The sequence below is a fragment of the Pieris napi genome, chromosome Z, assembly GCF_905475465.1.
Source record: "Pieris napi chromosome Z, ilPieNapi1.2, whole genome shotgun sequence".
Taxonomy (NCBI): Eukaryota; Metazoa; Arthropoda; class Insecta; order Lepidoptera; family Pieridae; genus Pieris; species Pieris napi.
This window is the reverse complement of record NC_062259.1, coordinates 5,718,121-5,736,527: the sequence shown is the minus strand read 5'-3', so window position 1 is coordinate 5,736,527 and position 18,407 is coordinate 5,718,121. Positions and strand designations below refer to the sequence as shown.

The following is an 18,407-nucleotide window of genomic DNA, read 5'->3' as shown; positions in this document are numbered from 1 at the left end:
GCTATTGCATAGATTTTATCGCGGGATTTGAGCGCGGTAACCAGTGGCGTAGCTAGGTGACCAAGGGCCCTGGGGCAAATTAAAAAATTGGGCCCCACTGCTATGTAAACTGATAAGGTTTTATCAAATAAAAATATGAAATATACAAATACTTTAAAAATGCTAAGCTAGGCAAGCTCTTTTTTGTGCAGGGCAGGTAACAAAAATATTAAACAGAAACAACATAAATTACAATTAAATGAAATACAGAAGATACAAGGGTTTATTATATAAAGGTCGAGCCTACCAACTGACTAAATAATATATTTACAAATTTTTCCTAGCTTTAGTTTTTGCAAAAGTATCAATGACTTCGTTTAAATCCAGGCTTGATGCGGTTTTGTTTTCAATTGCTATCTAATTCGCGTTATACAATGAGCTGTAGCCGAAATCTTTAGATTTGACATGATTTATTGACTTTAACGGACATCAATATGAGTGGTAAAATCAAATAAAATTTAACCACTATATAGACCAGTACAAAAAAGTTTATTGACATTAGCTTACTTACTATTAATTCATGGATAAAGCATGAATTTATTAACCGTTCTCAAAAAAAATCTTAACTCGAATTTACAATAAAACGCACATCGATGAATAATAAAATGCACATATCACTATCCGTCAAATTGACAACACTGCCAACCTACAGAAAGAATTTAGGGGAATTCCCTAGGCATAACTTTTGAATTTCTCTCAAATTTATGTTTTGATTAAAGTGAGGTTGCAACCTGTCATATTTATTTTGAAAATGGGAGAAATTTCCAAAAGTACAGAATGATCGAGATTTCTGGTGAGGATTCGAGGGCCCCCTGAGCTTGAGGGCCCCGGGGCACTGCCTCGCCTAGCCCCTTGGTAGCTACGCCACTGGCGGTAACCGAATCAAGAAATTCCGTAACGAAAATACACTTAACACACGATGACGTAATATAGGTGCGGCCAATACGCGTTAGATTGGGACAGAGCGCATACTGCGTATTCACATATCTGATGACATCGTTGACGTAGCGTAAGCGCGGCCGGTGCAGCCGGTACGCGTTAGAGTGAGACAGACTATATAGTCGTGTTAGTCTGAGTGTGGTAGAGTGGTGGATTGAATTAATCTAAAAGAAAAAAAAACTGTATAAAGGAAAATTTAATAAATACTTACCTAATTATAATTCTATAAGGTGATAAAAAATGCTATGCAATAGCTTTACCGCGGCAGTCCTTATTAAAAAACATGTATTGCTTTTTGCAGTTTTTATTAAATTAGTATCTCGAGTAAACAATTGCAGAGCATCTTTACGCTCAGTCTTATGAGCCACGTGGTAAAGTTATTTTTACCATCATACATTAACATAATTAGAAATAAATGTGATTAATAATTGGGAGATAACCAGTTTGCCTTTCGCTTTGGTGCAGGTACATGAGAGGCTCTTTTAGCTATAAATGTCCATTGTACAGAAGAGTCAAGATATTATGCAGACTGACGTCTTCCTATGCTTTATAGAATATGAGAAAGCGTTTGACAAGGGTAAGTATAACGTCCTCATAAAATGTTGAATTGATACGGGTATCGAAGAAAAGGATCTAAGAGTAATCAGGAATCAGGTCTTTGTACAGAACAAAGATCAAAAGGCAACCGTGAAAGTGCATCATAAGGAAACGGTTGAGATCAGTATTTATCGTGGTGTTCGTCAAGGTTGTATATTGTCTCCGTTGCTATTCAATATATAATCTGATGGAACTATATCAGAAGCCATTGAGGGGACAGGGGTTGGAGTGGACGTTAACGGAATGGTCATCGACAACATTCGTTATGCAGACAACACTTATTTAATAGCCTCGTCGAATCATTTACGACGAATTTAAAATATGGTGTCATCTATCATTGTTGTTGAATCTTAGGTTACAAATATTTTAATGTTTAAATTGTAATAAATATAAAGATTTTGGTCGATTTCATAAATTACTAGATTTTAGTAAAACGTTTCAAAACATTATTTTTTTTGAGTAAAATGTGTTAAAACACTATTTTTTTACTCAATTGCTAATTCAATTATTTTCTAATGTACTAAAATACATAATAACTGTCATTAATAAATACTATCTTTTGAATTGTTAAACAACAACTTTCACTAATGATAAAATATATATAAAATCACAAAATAAAGAGCATTCTTTTTTTTTCATATAAAATTAGAATTTCGTAGACTAAAAAAATCAAATAAAAACAATACAATTTAAAATAATACTCATAAATTATCTCTTATTATAAAATATAATATAATATAATAAAATATTATGTAATTTAAATAAAAACAAATCACTGAAGTATGATATAATTGAGTGTAGTTTATTTCCACAGACGAGGTAGCCTTTTGAAAAGTACATTTCCATAAAACTAAAAATATTCTACGTTAGCTATTTGTATCTCTACGTAGTCTGCCTAGTCTGTGATGTGAGATCTCCGCATGGTCTGTGACTTGTGAATAAAGGTGAAGGTAGTTTAAAATTAGAGATGCGTAACCGAACTATCATTGTCCTTATATGGGCAAGAAACTTCTGAAATAATTTTTTGAGGGTATTTGAAAATAATCCCTATTATATAAGCACGGAGTTCACAGTAACGAAGTTAAAGCGCTGGCCGCAGTTACATAGCTTTTCTTATTGTACATTATATTATAGATAATAATTGACTAGGAACGTTAGTATAGGTACTGTGTGACTTCGTCTCGGAATAATTTGCCTAAGCGTAAGTAAAACTAAATTTATTTGTACTGATTAAATTATTAAAATATATAAAAAGAAAATGGTGTTCGTTTGAGGCTCTTTCACGCTTAAACCACTGATCGTATCGACATGAAACTACCACCATTCGATGCGAAATTTTTCCTAGATGGTTTATTTTTTTAATTCCAACGTTCCTTCATTTTTTTATTTCTGTTTTACTTTTATGAAAAATTTTCCCGCTAATAAAAACAAAAGAGGCTTCCTAGAACCTCTAAACGTCAACATCTGTTAAAAACTCGATTTTCGAAATATTTCAATTTTCTTAGCGGGAAGTTAAAAAGAAGAATAATAAAAATATGAAAAAAAAAAAAAAATAATGAAACATAAAATCTATTTTAATTCGTCCAGCAAAGCGGGCGCGAAAAGGCTAGTTTAATTAATATAATCATTTATAGGCTACTAGCGACCCGCCCCGGCTTCGCACGGGTGCAATGCTGATACTAAATACACTACAGAAAAACTGTGCGGCCGGCCGGTACCGCCGCAAACGCTACGTCCCGCAATTTTTAAATCTGTAATATCTTCGAAAATATTCACTTAAATCATACGGTGTAAAGGGCCATATAGATCTATATTAAAGGAACAATGTATTCAAGGTATTTAATTGGTTAAGGATTAATGCTGTATTGGTTAAAATCGCTTCGAAAATTAGCCATTATTTGTCGTAAAAAGTAAATGACAAAAAAAAGTTATTGTGGGTTATCCATAAGAGATAGACATATACCATCACGGACTTTTCTGTAGACCTTTTCAATGTGTAAAATACTTAGTACATTATTTTGATAAAACTCGTAGGGTTCAGCTTGCGTTTGCAATGTAAGCGGAAAAAATGTAATTATTTACGACATCACATTAGAAACCTCAAAAATAACAGTACTTCTCCACTATTTAATGGTTGTTATTATACATATAAACCTTCCTCTTGAATCACTCTATCTATTAAAAAAAAACCGCATCAAAATCCGTTGTGTAGTTTCAAAGATTTAAGCATACAAAGGGAAATAGGGACAGAGAAAGCGACTTTGTTTTATACTATGTAGTGATTACTATTTAAGTTTCTTGAAGACAAGGCTCGTTACCTACCTTCGGAAATGCCGTTATTAATATCCCGCAGCGTGACTGCGTGTGCAGGGTGATATGAAAGTAGGCTGGTGTGCCCTAACCACTAAAACAGAATAGTGCCTATATCCCGCGCTAAAGGCGGCTAGGTAACTACTTGGCGTCAATTATGTGCTTTAGTATTTAACTACCCTATACAGTACATTAACAATTTGCTTTGTTACAGAATGGCGTTTCGTCAATATCAACTGCTTCGAGCAGTTTTACTGGTAGGGACAGTTTCCCTCAACACTTTGTGTACTAATTGGGCCAGACAAATGATGTCTAAAGGATCCGATGGAGCAGAGAGACTATTCAATCATCCATTTTTACAAGTAAGGAAACATTTATCGTTCTATTACTTTATCATCCGATTTGCAAATAAATCTATAATTGTTCATAGGCAGCTGCAATGTTTGGTGGTGAAACTTTATGCCTATTAGCTTTTAAAGTGGTTTACGTATTATCACGAAAATCTGAGGAAAATGTTCTTACCAAGGGGAATCGAAATTTCAACCCGATTATACTTTTTCCAGCTGCAGTGTTTGATTTGGTAAGTTTACTACACTTAAATAAAATATTTATTGTCCTGGTCCTAACCTACGCTACAAACAGTTACATTAATATGTAAAATTGTTTTAAAAATTTGATGATTTTTGTTGTAGCTTAGTACTGCAATTATGTACATTGGCCTTACCTTCACATATCCAAGGAGCTTACTGATGTTCCGAGGCTCTGCAGTTCTTTTTGTCGGAGTGCTCTCTACCGTATTTCTAAACAAGCATATACTATTAAAAGAATGGCTTGGAATGGGTAGGTAACTCTGAAAATATTATAACATAACATTTTTATACAATTGGTTTTAAGGCTCGTTTACGCTGAGTCAACAATGTACGACAGTGCAGCACCTTGTGGCATGCTACAAATAGAAAGCATTTGCGGCATATGTGGCATACGGCTGCCAATTTTACGTCGAGGCAACATCGTGCCTGGATAATTTCCAAAGCATTGTGCTGTTTATGGAGTGTTGCTGGTCTACCTACTTGTTCTATCGAGGGGATAAACCATACAATATGGCTGATCAAGTAACTTTAGCAGAAGCTTATTTAATAAGAAAAAAGTTTATGGAAAAGAAGATAAGTTCATAGGTCATTCTGAACTTAACAAAAATTAAGGCAGACGAAAGTGCCTTATTTCAAAATGTCAACTAAGATCTTTTTTTTTTTACTTTTGTTTTAATTAATTTTTTTAAGTCCATTTTAAAATATTTGTTTTGACGAACGATAAATGTCGCATGGAATCCATTGTACCCGGGTGTTGCCATGCCGCACGGTTCTTGCGACAATGTGCGACATTTTTAACTTTGTAGCATGCGGCCTTGTAGCATGCTGCAATACGGCACAGTGTTGCCCCGGTGTAATATAGCCTTTATTATGACTGTATGTACTAGAAAGCGCCATATATTTTTGCTTACTGTACCTCCAACATATAACAAACTCTCGAACATGATTTATATTCCTCCAGTAAAAGAGTAACATCAATACTTATTATAATATTTTGTTTCTAACTGTATATTTACATTACTTTATTTTTTCAGCAAATATAACGATTGGTTTTGTGATTGTTGGAGTCACAGATGTAATTTTTGCTTCGTCCAAACACCACAAGGGGCAGAACAGTTTGCTAACTGGAGATATACTTATTATAATTAGCCTACTGATCTCAGCATGTCACATGGTTTATGAAGAGAAATTTATTTCCGGTACGAACAAGAAACGTTTACAGTTCTTAGAAATGTTTTAAAGTTTCAAAGCTATACATGTATGTACAGGAAAACTCAATTAGGTATTATTAAATATATAGCTATAGGTACCAAATCAAATAAAGAAATATGTACATACCTTTATTTAAATACATACCATTTATGGGCAATAGCGTTAGACGCGCGACCAGGCCGCAACCTTTGCGGCCTAGCACCGCAGCTACATTCGTCAGTGCAAATACAGCGCGATTCAAAATGGACGTTGAGGAAATAGTAGTGCTTGTGCATCTCTCAAATAAAAAGCGACAAAACAGAAAGAAAAAATAATTAGGTTTATTCATTGCTATGTGTAAGATTTACAAAGGGATTATTTCATACATATTTCACCGACCTTTATAATGACAAGTTCTACGTCACAGCCGCCACGGCGTGTGTGTGCACATTGGTGTTTATCAACAGTTCAATTTGATCTCAGTGGCTACAGCGGCCGCGGATGCTAGTGCGCTTTAAATGTCCTAAGGATCAACAATGTCCAAATTTTATACTGTACACAGATTTGGACATACCACCCCTGCAAGCAGTGGGCTGGGAAGGCATATTTGGTTTCTCTATGATGTCACTTCTACTTTTTGTTTTCTATTGGGTGCCACCCTTACCTCACTTTGGCTATCGGCCCAATGGAACTATTGGAGACGCCATTGATGGACTGGTTCAAATTGGTATGATTATTATACATCATTGTTTTGTATTCATAATAAATATGCCTTCACTAGGACATTTTTAACTTTTAAACATCAAAGCGAATATGGTATTATTATAAAATGACGCATATTTTAATCATGTACTGAAAATTTATATTATTGTAGGTAATAATAATTTGTTGCTGTGTACTGTATTGGGCTCGGTTATCTCTGTAGCATTGTCCACATTTGCTGGACTCAGTATTACCAAGAAAGTTTCAGCCACACACCGCATGGTTTTAGATTCCATTAGGTATTTATCACATTTTCACATAAAGCTCTGTAGATTTCAAAATATATTTTTTTCTCACAAAATTATTACATCTTAACAGTTAGGTAGTAAAAGCGATAGAACTACATAATGGTATTATTCTTCAGTTCTACATATAATATTATATAGTTCTATACACTGATCATTCTACAATTAAATTTAAAAAAATCAGTGGCAGTCAGTGGCTACAACCTGGGTTTCAAGATTTCTGTATCTGTTTCATGATCAGGTGATCAGCCTGTGCTTGACTCCATTGGTGCACGGGGGATCGAACCTACGACGTCAGGGATTGAGAGTAGCACGCTGAAGCCACTAAGCCAACACTGTCTATTAATATTTATTAATTCTACAATTAAAATACATTTAAAAAAATGTCTATAAACGATAAATTGTATTTTCAGAACTATTGTGATTTGGATGGTGTCGGTTTTGGTGAAATGGCAAGAGTTTTATTGGTTACACATTGTTGGGTTTGCCGTTCTTATTCTAAGCATATGCAACTATAATCGACTACTGACATGTAACGATAGAACAGGTGATGACGATGATGAAGATTTTAGTATTTTAAACATTTAGGCAGTTGTCCAAGTCTGTTCGTTTTTTAAAGGACTAAATTTCCGTTTATTTTAACAATTACGTGTATAACCTTGAAACAACCGACCCCTATTTTATTTTATTCTTTACACCTTTCATTATTTTTTACTTGTAAATTATTAAAGTTCTAATAAGATATATTTTTGCAAGTTCCATTTGAATATCTTTGTTTTTTTTCGTGTTACTAAGCTACGGAGGCAGTACATGTATTTTTAAAATGTATTTTTTAGATTTCACTTTTCTTAACTCGTTCATTTTACTATGTATTCAAATAGATAAGCCTAAGTTAAAGGCTATTTAATGTTTATATAACTAGTGATTACCTATACTCTTGTATTATCTTGCTAACATATAATAAAAGGCTTTCCTTTTATTACTAACTGCTAAATGAACTAACTGCTACTGAATGCTAATCGTGTCTTTACACGATTTGGCATTTCTTAATTTCACCTTAAGATTCATTTGAAGATCAAACTATTGAGTTAAAGCAGGTTGGTATATTACGAGAGCTTCCATTTGATAATTTCTTAAATCCTCATAAACTAGCTATTATACGTGTACCTACTATCCGGTATTTTCTGACCTAGGAACGAAGGTTTCTACTACACCTTTACTACTTTATAACGGAAAATAAAATATACATTACAAAATATAATCGTTAATACATTCAAATGCGTTTATTTACTGAATTAAAAAAATACGTTCTCGAATATTTTTGTATGTTGCCGTTTAAGTTTGGTAAAATAAGTTATCTTGAAACATAATATTGTGTGATTTTATTTTCTGTCATGTTGGTATTGTCGCAATTGGCTGACTAAATAGTTAAACTTAAACTATGCGACTTGTTTAGTGCTTTTGATTTGCGTGAAACCCAAAGGTTTTAGATACATTGATGATGGATATTTAAAAACTTTTTTTGACTAGAAAGTAGAAAAGAAATTTAATTTTGTACTTTATACTACATATTTCAGAAGGTTTAATATTTAAACTGTTACATGATGAATTTTGTAATGCCAATATAACTATGTAATTACAACACACAGTATTCTTTCTCAAATTAAATTTTTCATCATCTTTATGAAGTTTTTAATAGGTATCTTTTTGGTCCACTTATAGTTATTAAGTATATTTCTTTAATAAATTTCTCCAGTTTTAGTCATAAGTTAATGGATTAAACCACTAATTTATAAAAAAATCAGTCTCTTTCATCTTACATTACTATAAAGAAAACAACGTAGATCGAGTTATTTTGATGTCGAACCCTTCATATTAATGTTTTTATTACGTGAAATAAAAACGCCGTAAATCTCTTTATATTTTAAAATTATCAACGTAATTCAGTAATGTAATTGCACCAAAAATACTTACGCGGATAAATGCACTAATAAATGCATAAAATACTGTCACTAATTACTTCAATTACACGCGATTAACACTTTTACAGTACTTGAGCTCTTCACTATTTTAACTTTTATATTTTCTATGTTAATCACTCAGATTCGCACTAGGTATAATTCAGCCTCTTGAAAACGAGGGTTACTGTATGTAACTTCTAATTTTTGTGTATGTGATAAAGCTTCTCTTGAAACGATCATAAATCACATTTCAGCTTGCTGAAAATGTCGCTATGTTTCAGCAAAATCGAGAAGCATTTCATTCTATCCGTCTTCGTAACAATATATTCTAACAATGTCGTCGGACGAGGTCAAAAAGAAAACCTCGTAGCAGGCCAGTAACTTTTTGGCCGGCTCCCTAGATTCTTTTAGTCTTTCAAAAATCTGCTAAGCTAGAAAGCCCTGTGTCTTTTTCTAACTTGATTATCACACCATATGAATTCAAAGATTTGCACAGAAAGAAAGCCTTTCACAGCTTCCATAACTTTTTACTTCCTATACTTTTTATAAAAGATCAGACTGTTGACTGACCGGAGTTTGGGCTAGTTCTGGTTCTTTGCCAATTCACAGATTTATTTTTGAATCAAAGTTATTGATAATATTTAGTATACACTCCACAACCGAACACCCCGATGCGCGCATTTATCAGAAAACAAAACCGTGTATCTCCGAATTCACGTAAAACAGGTTATTACTGTACTTTAGGTTTGACTGTGAAATTAGACGGATTAATTTTTATAGATTAAGACGTAAAAATACAATAAAACACGTGTAAGATTTAATATTACTAAAATAAAAGCTGGAATGCGGATTAAGTAATTTTTTAAAATTTCTTGTATTTTTAATAAAGCATAAAACATGTACAAATGAATGCAAAATAGGTTATCTAAGAATTTAGAAATTATATACCTTTATTAAAGACCGATCTAGAGTCCTTGTATATGTGTAGGTAGCATATACGAGGACACATTGACGAAAATATTAAAAAAAAACATAGTGAATATTTATAGCTTGGTGTGAATTGAAATAAATATATAAAATTATATGGGCTTTTATTAAATTTCCACAAAGGCATATTTTCATCAATTCCATAAATTCGTTTAATTCTGCAGTTTCAGAGGGCATTCCTTTCATTCATACAAATTACTGACAAAATAATTAAATACTATTTTTATTTATTAAATATATACTCAGCAACTGCAAGGGGCGATATTAAAACTTCAGACCTATCTAGGTATGACCATATCACTTATGGTCGATTACTCGAAACTGTGTAAGATATTATCAAAATCAAAATACCAACCAGTAAGTGTGTCATTATTAATATGCTATGAAAACGTAGAATTATATAGACATTAAATAACACTTATGTTTCAAATACAAAAGAAGAAATAATGTTATGTACTCTGTATATAGAGTCCTACATATGTGATATGAGGCTATCTGGTGCCGTCACAGTCAGCTTATATCTAAATGCTACTTAATTATGCTTAAAGCTTTACATAGTATCAATAAATGTAAGACATATTCATTAAAAAACCATAGGTTATTAACAGTAATAACTTGATGGATAGATATATTCTATTGATATTGTAAAATAAAGATAACTTATTATCTTAGTTATAACAGCCAAGAGGCTAGAAAGACTCCTTATATTAAGCAAGTTTTTTAGTGAGACAGTGGGAAGTATACCCCAACAAGAAGCAAATTCTGTAATTGCAATACCTGTGATAAGTTAAAATGCTTTTAAATTCTTAATCTAACTCTTTCCGCTCTCGGCCACGTCTCATGCTGAGGCTTAAGGTGTGCTGGGTAGCATGCAGCCCACGATGGGGCTGGTGACAGTAAAACTTTTTAAAATAATAAACTCAACTTGAATAACTACACTTTCCAATAGTAAATGTATGGAAGATTTTGTAAAATAAAAATTGTCTCCCGGAGGTATGAAGCTGGCAGATTTTACTTCGGCAAAAGGGTAAAAATAACTCGTTCCACATCTCCTGTCGATTGCGCACAGTATCATGCCCCTATGACTTATAAGTTGGTCAAATCAGGCGTTCTGTGGAAAAGCGCGCTACACATTTGAAATGCTATCCATCCACTAAGAGCGCCCTAAGTTTCTGAACAGTTTCCATCCCGACATTACTATTCTTGCCACCGTTTCCACGGGCCGTTGAATTTAGGAATGTATAAAAAATGGATACCAGAGGTTGGAACAAAATATTTATATTAAAATTTAGGTTTAAAGATTGAATGTGTTAACGTAAAATTGTAAACACCGTTAGATTGTAATCTATCTCGCGAGATTATAAACTGTCGAAAGATTGTGAACCTCAGCTTACTGCTTACAATTTAACATATTATTATTTGGTAGATTGTACTACACTAACTTAGTTATCATTCAAACTTCTTTGGTCAATTACAGATTAATTTTACTTTCCAACAATTTCATATAACTACCGAATAATAATACGTTAAATTGTAAGCAGTTCGTTGAGGTTCACAATCTTTCGACAGTTTATAATCTCGCGAGATAGATTACAATCTAACGGTGTTTACAATTTTACGGTGACAAATTCACGAGTCGATTGATGGTTGCGAATTAATTGTCAGCTCGAATGCGAGACATCAAAATTGCACTTGTACGGCGACCATCTTTTTCTACCCTTATTAATTTCTTAAGGTTTCTACAAATTACACACCCGCTTACGGTCTCTTACGGCTTAGGCAGACTATTGTCATCTCCAAGGAAGCAGATAGAAAGTTCCAGATATTATAAAGTTCCATAATCTTTATTTTATCCCGACCTGATAAAAACTCAAAACCATACTAACAAACAGCATAGCACCGGTTTTCAACAATTCAGTTAATGGTTTGGTTAAAATTTGAAACAGTTGTATCACCGCCCTAAGTAGCTTATAGAAGTTTGTTAGGGTAGTTTTTTTTATTGGAATTGGAAGTTGGAATATGGAAATTGTATTAGATTTTACAACAAACTCCCAAGCGAAATTAGAGAATTGTCACTAAATAAATTCAAAGCCCTCGTTAAACGGAAATTAATCAATAAAGCTTTTTATAAAGTTGAGGAATACTTAAATGATCCTAATCCTTGGGATTGATTTGCTCCAGTTCAAACAATTTGTATGACAATACTTGGCGATTAAAAAGAGTGGCGGAAAGTTTCTTGCCAGTTCTTGTTACCCGCTCTACGCCCTTGACTTGCGAACTGGTAGTAAATGTAAATTTACAATTAATTTAACTTGACAATTCATAAGTGTAATTGTTTACCTACATGAATAAAGACATTTTGAGTTTGAGTTTGAAACGGGCAGGAGGCATACCTGATGTTAAGACTTACACTCTCAATACTAACACTCTCAATGCCAGAGGGATCGCGAGTGCGTTGCTGGCCTTCAAATAATAATACGTTTAATACGACCCCCTAATCCCCTTCCCCTCAAAATAAAGGGCGATGAACGATCAACGCTTTCAACTATTCCTATGATGTTATTGGGGATTTTTGCGAATTTTCAAAGGCAGCATCAACATGCAATGCCATAGCATGGACAATAAGAAATTAAAATTAATTAAATCATATCCGAGCGGTAGATTTAACAATACATAACCCCTTTTTATTGTATGGAACTATGTCATTTGTTGGTTTTGGTATGCCCCGAGCCTACAACGCTTGGTTTGGGTTAATTTTTACATGCCTATATAATATACATACATTGAATATATATATCTATGTACAATATACTTACATATTTTTTTAAATACTTGGAACTCCTTTTAGTATAATATTTACAAGAAATAAGGCAAATCTCCAAAAATATATAATAACAAAATTCATACAGCAGTCTTCGATGTAATAACATTCATTTAATAGTCAAATCGATGATCATAACTAATACACTTAAGAAAGACACCACGGTTAAAGTCATGCTTTGATTAGTCTTAAAATGATACTCATTATAGAATTCAATTATGGATAAAATGCCACAAATAAGATTTAAAATTAGTCCTGTAAAAATGAACGCCGACTCAGTGAATCTATTTGACGTAATGTTCAAACCGGATTCAAGCAATAAGCCCAAAACAATTATACTGTATCCACCATACACGCCCAAGGTGATGAAATTTCCGAACGATGATAAATTACCACATTCTGAATTGAAGAAAAATCCGATCACCATCATTACTAGAACGCTGCTTCTAATTACAATTTGCACAATTTTATATGCCATTGTGTTAATAAAATATCAAATAACATGTCTAAAAATATAAAATATTCAAAATAAATATACTTTCAACTTAAAAGTCTGTGTTCGTAACGACAATGACGATGTCATGGTGCATAAGGATGTGTTTATATTTATTATATATACATTAAATGTGTACTAGTCTGTACGTATGAAAGTTATACCATTATTAAGCTTTGCGAGTAGCAACGTTTAGATTTTGGTTTATTTAAGTCTGATGATAAAGAAATTACATCCAAAAATCTTACACTCCCTTCCTTCTCACTTTATACATAGATAAAATATATTTTATAGACTATATAATTCAACTTTTAAACATATTTATAAACAGAACTAGAATAAGCCGCGTCTATAAGGTATAAATATTGTGAATCCGTAGATGGAACCGGTTGAAATGTGATAAAATACAGAAATTGAGTTTAAAATCTCGTTGCTTGAAAGGTTGGCGGACATGCAATATTATTGAAACTTCCGTCGCAAGGGTTTATATACAATACAGATCTAAAATAGAATGTCTATGGAGAAGAAGTTAACATTTTTTTTAAATGACAGTTATATTCAGAATAATCAACTTCATTATTCAAATTTTGTATACGTAAGTTTTTTTATTTAAACTAATCACAAAATGATATTATATCTTATCATTTTAAATACCTTCTTTTGGAATGCTGTTTTTTGTGGAAATAATAATGAGTCTAGAACATTAACCGACTACTGTAATCATCCCGATTGCTCTTTAAAAAATCAGCATACAATGTGTGTAGCAAAAGGTAAACAGAGTTCCAGATTGTTCGCTTCGGGAATGACCAGATGGATGAGATATCAATTGCTTGTATTACATAATAGACAACGGGATAATATTGCTATGGGACTAGAGCCGGGCCAACCATCCGCGGCAAATATGCGGAAGATGTACTGGGATTATGAGCTCGAAGAAATGGCGGAGTTATGGGCACGCCAATGTCAGAAGCGCCATGACGAATGTAGAAACACGATACGATTTAATGTCTTACAGAATATAGACGTGAGGCCAGTAGTTCCGCGAGTGACTGAAGCTCAGGTACTGGCTGATGCTGTAGGTGGATGGTTTTCAGGCTCAAGACCGCTGCACCCTGACTACGTTTGGTCTTTTAAACTTAGCAATTGCAGCGCTCCAGGAGGTTGCAATGCGCATTGGTACTCCACAGCGGCCTGGGCATCTACTTGGCGATTAGGATGTTCACAAGCGCTTTGTACAGCCAAAAAGAGATCCTGTGTTCATTTCAGAAAAAGACGCACACCTCCTACCCCTACGAATAAAATACTTGCTACACGTACATCTGTAACCGAAAACTTACTTCGACGGACAAAATTTACTACATCAAGGTCTACAAAGTTGGAAGATTTCAATGTCACAAGGAATATTGGTTTAAAGGAATCACCCTTACACCGTGGTGTATTTGACTTGGGCGAACAGGAAGAGAAACGTAAGCAGACACAGATTTTGGCATTCACGATTTGCAATTATGGACCGGCTGGTAATATAGAGGGATTTCCCATTTACGAGGCTGGTCCGAGTTGCAGCAATTGCCCCCAGGGAACCCAATGTGGAGATCGAACTCATAGAGCATTATGCTCAGTCTTAGGTGACCCGGATGCTGTAAAACAGACTTAGATTTATCTGTACTGTTATTTCTGATTTACTTTGTTATTGTTATTCAAAATTGTTAATGTTTTAGGCTTAAGTTTTAGGCTCATTTTGTAGTTTAAATAAATATATATTAGATATTTATTTTATTTACAATTGGATTGGACATTCCGCCACGCAATTCCTACTAGCCAGACTTCAAATACTTTGAGAATTTTCCTTGCTAAACATTTGAAGATACAGATATAAAAGAAAGCTAAATTTCTCTACAAAGTAAGTGTTTCAAACCTGAAGGATACCGACAACTTGGGAATGCAACTCGTATCACAATATACGGCATACATTTTGCAATGCGCTACACGTGTAAGAAATTCGTAAAATTTATTCTATTCAAATATTTTTTCCAAAATTTAGTTATGTTATAGTAATAATGAATAAAACTAACCACATGTTTATGGCCATTTACTTTAATACGTTAAAATATTAACCTTTTTAATTTTAGACAAAACTTTTTGTTTTTATTTTTTTAGTATACAGCATACAAAAATTCATACAACCCTTCATTGTCACCCCTTTACGGTCAACCCCTATTTTTTATTATAGTAGATAGTTATTTTTATTGAACTAAAAAAAATCCTAGAAATAATATACATGTCAAAACGTTTGCCGGGTCAGCCAGTAGTGTGATAAAATTAACGAGGTTAATTGCCCCCTTCCACTCCTCTCACGGCCCTCTAAGTGCTGGGTTATATCAAAATAATACGAAACAATCATTAAGTTTGGTTGACGAAAAACGTAAAAACAAAAATCAATGTAAAAGTCGCCTAAGCGTTCCCGCTTATATGGGGGTGAATAAACACTTCATTAAAATATCTTCGACATTTCTTGGAAGTCTTGATTATATACTGCTCAAAACAATTAGCGGAACATGATTTTTCTCCTTTCTATTGCTTAAACTAAAATTAGATTTAAATTAACTTGTGCGCTATTTTTTACCTTGTTAATTTGTTAATTACTACAATTAATAAAAAAATTCAATTTGTATTTTTTTTATTAAAAAAAAAATTAAAATGTGCATTGTAGACGAAAAACAAAGTGACGTCTTTGAATTTTCATTACTTTCTAATCACAGAAAACACATTTTAAGTAGTTTTTTTCAATCTTTTGAGTATCAATAGAAATTGAAGTGAGCCTTTTGAGTATTGTTATTCTTTGAAGCGAGTGAGTTTAGGTCATAATGCCAGATCTGACTGAATTGCATGTCTCCCGAGCTATCGCTTTGCTTGAAGAGGGTCGAACTATGCGTTATGTAGGAAATGATCTAGGAGTAGCCCCTTCTGTTATCTACAGACTTTGGAAGCGATACCGTGAGACGGGAGAATACTCACGAAGGCGTGGTCAAGGTCGAAAGAGAAAAACTACACGTTTGGAAGATCGCTACATCGTCAACTGTGCTTTACGTAACTGCACCACAACTGCGAGAGATCTACAAAATACACTAAGGACGGATACTGGTTTAGAAATTTCCGACCAGACGGTAAGAAATAGGTTGTTGGAAGCCAATTTGAGATCACGCCGACCAGTTCGGGCTGTGCGTCTTACAATTCAACATAGACAAGCTCGCCGACAGTTCGCGCAAAATCACGCTAATTGGCAACTTCGACATTGGAGGCCAGTGCTTTTTACTGACGAATCACGATTCCGTCTAACACGTTGCGATGGTCGTCTCCGTGTTTACAGACGCCCAGGCGAGCGATACAGTGCAGCAGCAGTCCAGGAATATGACAAATTTGGATGTGGCTCTGTGATGGTTTGGGGCGGAGTTAGTTTGGACGAGCGCACAGATCTCTTCGTTGTTCCCGGGCGCTTGTGTGCTCATGTGCTCGAAGATTATGTTTGGCCCGCAGCATATGGTATGGGCCCAGATTTTCTTTTAATGCAAGATAATGCCAGGCCGCATACTGCAGCCATCACGTCAGATTACTTACGACAGCAGGAAATCCGTGTAATGGAGTGGCCTTCCATGAGCCCTGACCTAAATCCAATTGAACACATTTGGGACTTGCTTGACAGGCGCATCCGGAAGCGTCCGATTGCACCTCAAACAGCAGCAGCTCACTGAAGCGTTTATTTAAGAATGGGAGCGAATTCCACAAGAAGATATTCGGAGGATCATACGAAGCATGCCGCGTCGTTGTCAAGCCGTGATTAGGGCTCATGGAGGCCACACACGTTACTGAAAGTCACTAAAGACGAATATTCAAACGATATAAGAATATTTCTTTGATGGACCTTTTTTATCACCAATTAGTTTTTCGTCTACAATGCACATTTTAATTTTTTTTAATAAAAAAAATACAAATTGAATTTATTTATTAATTGTAGTAATTAACAAATTAACAAGGTAAAAAATAGCGTACAAGTTAATTTAAATCTAATTTTAGTTTAAGCAATAGAAAGGAAAAAAATCTTGTTCCGCTAATTGTTTTGAGCAGTATATGTATATTTCAATAGTAAAATTCGATATCCCATGGGGTATGTTCAAACATTAAAACGTCTTTCACTAGCTATAGAACCTCTTTGGTTATTAAAAATTAAAATGACACAAAGTGTAAACAAACCATCGTTGAAAGCATTCACTGCTGTGTGAACTTAACACGTTCACTGCGGCAAGTTAAATCATAATATTTCATGAGGTGCGGCGGCGGGCCAAAATGCGCCCCCAATGATATTTCCGCCGGTGCGTGGCAGGTCTTTCTAGACCCAACAGCACTAGGATAGATTAAATTGCTATAACTTTGTGGAAACATAATGTATACATTTTTTTTTATATTGTTAGAATGACCTTGAACCCAACTTCCTTAGGTTTGATTCGCCCCGGGATCTGGCAAACAGGAAATGAGAAATAAAGCAGGAAAAGCGGCAGGCCGATATCGACCTGAACCGCACTAGAATATATTTTTTGTAGTGATGGGACAGAGAAATATCGAAAATAAAACAGAATTATCGTAAACTCAACTCAAACTCAAACTCAAAATATCTTTATTCAAGTGGGTAACCAGGTACACTTTTGAATCGTCAAGTTAAATTAATCGTAAATTTACATTTACTACTAAAGGAACTGAAAAATTTATTTATTTACTTATGTATGCCTGTCTTGGAAACAGAAATACTTTTTATTTTTCTTAGTGGAAAATATTTCTTCACTGCTGTCACTATCACTGTCAATAACTGCAAGGCGAATTACTCTATTTTCCTAAATTTGTATTTTTCTTGTATTGCTTGCCATCGTTGATAATATCGAACGCTATGTTAGATCAGTTAGATAGCACAACACTAACTGGTCGGGCGCGCGCTCTGTGCGGTATCGGGTCGCCAGCTGCCTGTTGGGTGGGCGGGCTGAAATAGGCCCACTGCCGCACTCAGCGGATGCAAAGCAGCGTCAGTGCGTGGTAGGTCGATAAAAGCCTGCCGTTATGTTTTGATGGGGAAAACCTACAATTTTGACCGCAAGATGAAATATATATTTGTCCCTGTCGAATTTTTACAAACACCTGAGATAATCGTTACGCACCAGCGAGAGGGACATAGATTTCTTCGTCCGCACCAGCGGAAATACCGCGGCAGGCTGATATCGGCCTGTTACGCAGTGAACGTGTTAATATAAACTTTATTGGGTATAATACTTGGAAATAGAGCGTTTTTTTAAGATTTTATAAAGCCACAATGTTGTCGGCTGCGAAAGTACGAATTCATGGAATGCAAGATGAGAACTGGGTTATTAAAGACAAGATCAACCAATATCGTGGTCTTATAAAATTATATGGTAAGATTAAAACCTATAA

General features: G+C 34.3%; 2 protein-coding genes across 5 annotated transcripts; both read left to right on the top strand.

Annotated features, from left to right (window-relative positions):
- Nucleotides 1–1,089: 1,089 nt before the first annotated feature.
- Nucleotides 1,090–7,663, top strand: LOC125062852 (solute carrier family 35 member F6). Of its 4 annotated transcripts, XM_047669049.1 has the most exons (9): nucleotides 1,090–1,208; nucleotides 1,444–1,555; nucleotides 4,100–4,247; nucleotides 4,316–4,465; nucleotides 4,578–4,725; nucleotides 5,510–5,674; nucleotides 6,229–6,393; nucleotides 6,541–6,667; nucleotides 7,087–7,663. In XM_047669049.1, exons 3-9 carry the CDS (start codon nucleotides 4,101–4,103, stop codon nucleotides 7,259–7,261), a joined length of 1,077 nt encoding a protein of 358 aa, XP_047525005.1. In that variant the 5' UTR covers nucleotides 1,090–1,208; nucleotides 1,444–1,555; nucleotide 4,100; the 3' UTR covers nucleotides 7,262–7,663. The 4 variants fall into 4 exon arrangements, with proteins under 4 accessions (XP_047525005.1, XP_047525006.1, XP_047525004.1 ...); XM_047669050.1 differs by lacking the exon at nucleotides 1,090–1,208 and having other exon boundaries at nucleotides 1,432–1,555; XM_047669048.1 differs by lacking the exons at nucleotides 1,090–1,208; nucleotides 1,444–1,555 and adding an exon at nucleotides 2,622–2,776 and having other exon boundaries at nucleotides 7,087–7,662.
- A 5,839-nt stretch (nucleotides 7,664–13,502) lies between these two features.
- LOC125062585 (venom allergen 5-like) lies at nucleotides 13,503–14,704 on the top strand. Its single transcript, XM_047668595.1, has one exon. It carries the CDS (start codon nucleotides 13,561–13,563, stop codon nucleotides 14,587–14,589), a length of 1,029 nt encoding a protein of 342 aa, XP_047524551.1. The 5' UTR covers nucleotides 13,503–13,560; the 3' UTR covers nucleotides 14,590–14,704.
- The last annotated feature ends 3,703 nt before the right edge of the window (nucleotides 14,705–18,407 follow it).

Bases quoted from the DNA above. Each gene is read 5' to 3' on its own strand.
- LOC125062852 (XM_047669049.1), top strand. From the start codon at position 4,101: ATGGCGTTTCGTCAATATCAACTGCTTCGAGCAGTTTTACTGGTAGGG. The intron at 4,466-4,577 runs GTAAGTTTACTA...TTTTTGTTGTAG, and splicing joins CAGCTGCAGTGTTTGATTTG to CTTAGTACTGCAATTATGTA. The intron at 6,668-7,086 runs GTATTTATCACA...TTGTATTTTCAG, and splicing joins ATGGTTTTAGATTCCATTAG to AACTATTGTGATTTGGATGG.
- LOC125062585 (XM_047668595.1), top strand. From the start codon at position 13,561: ATGATATTATATCTTATCATTTTAAATACCTTCTTTTGGAATGCTGTT.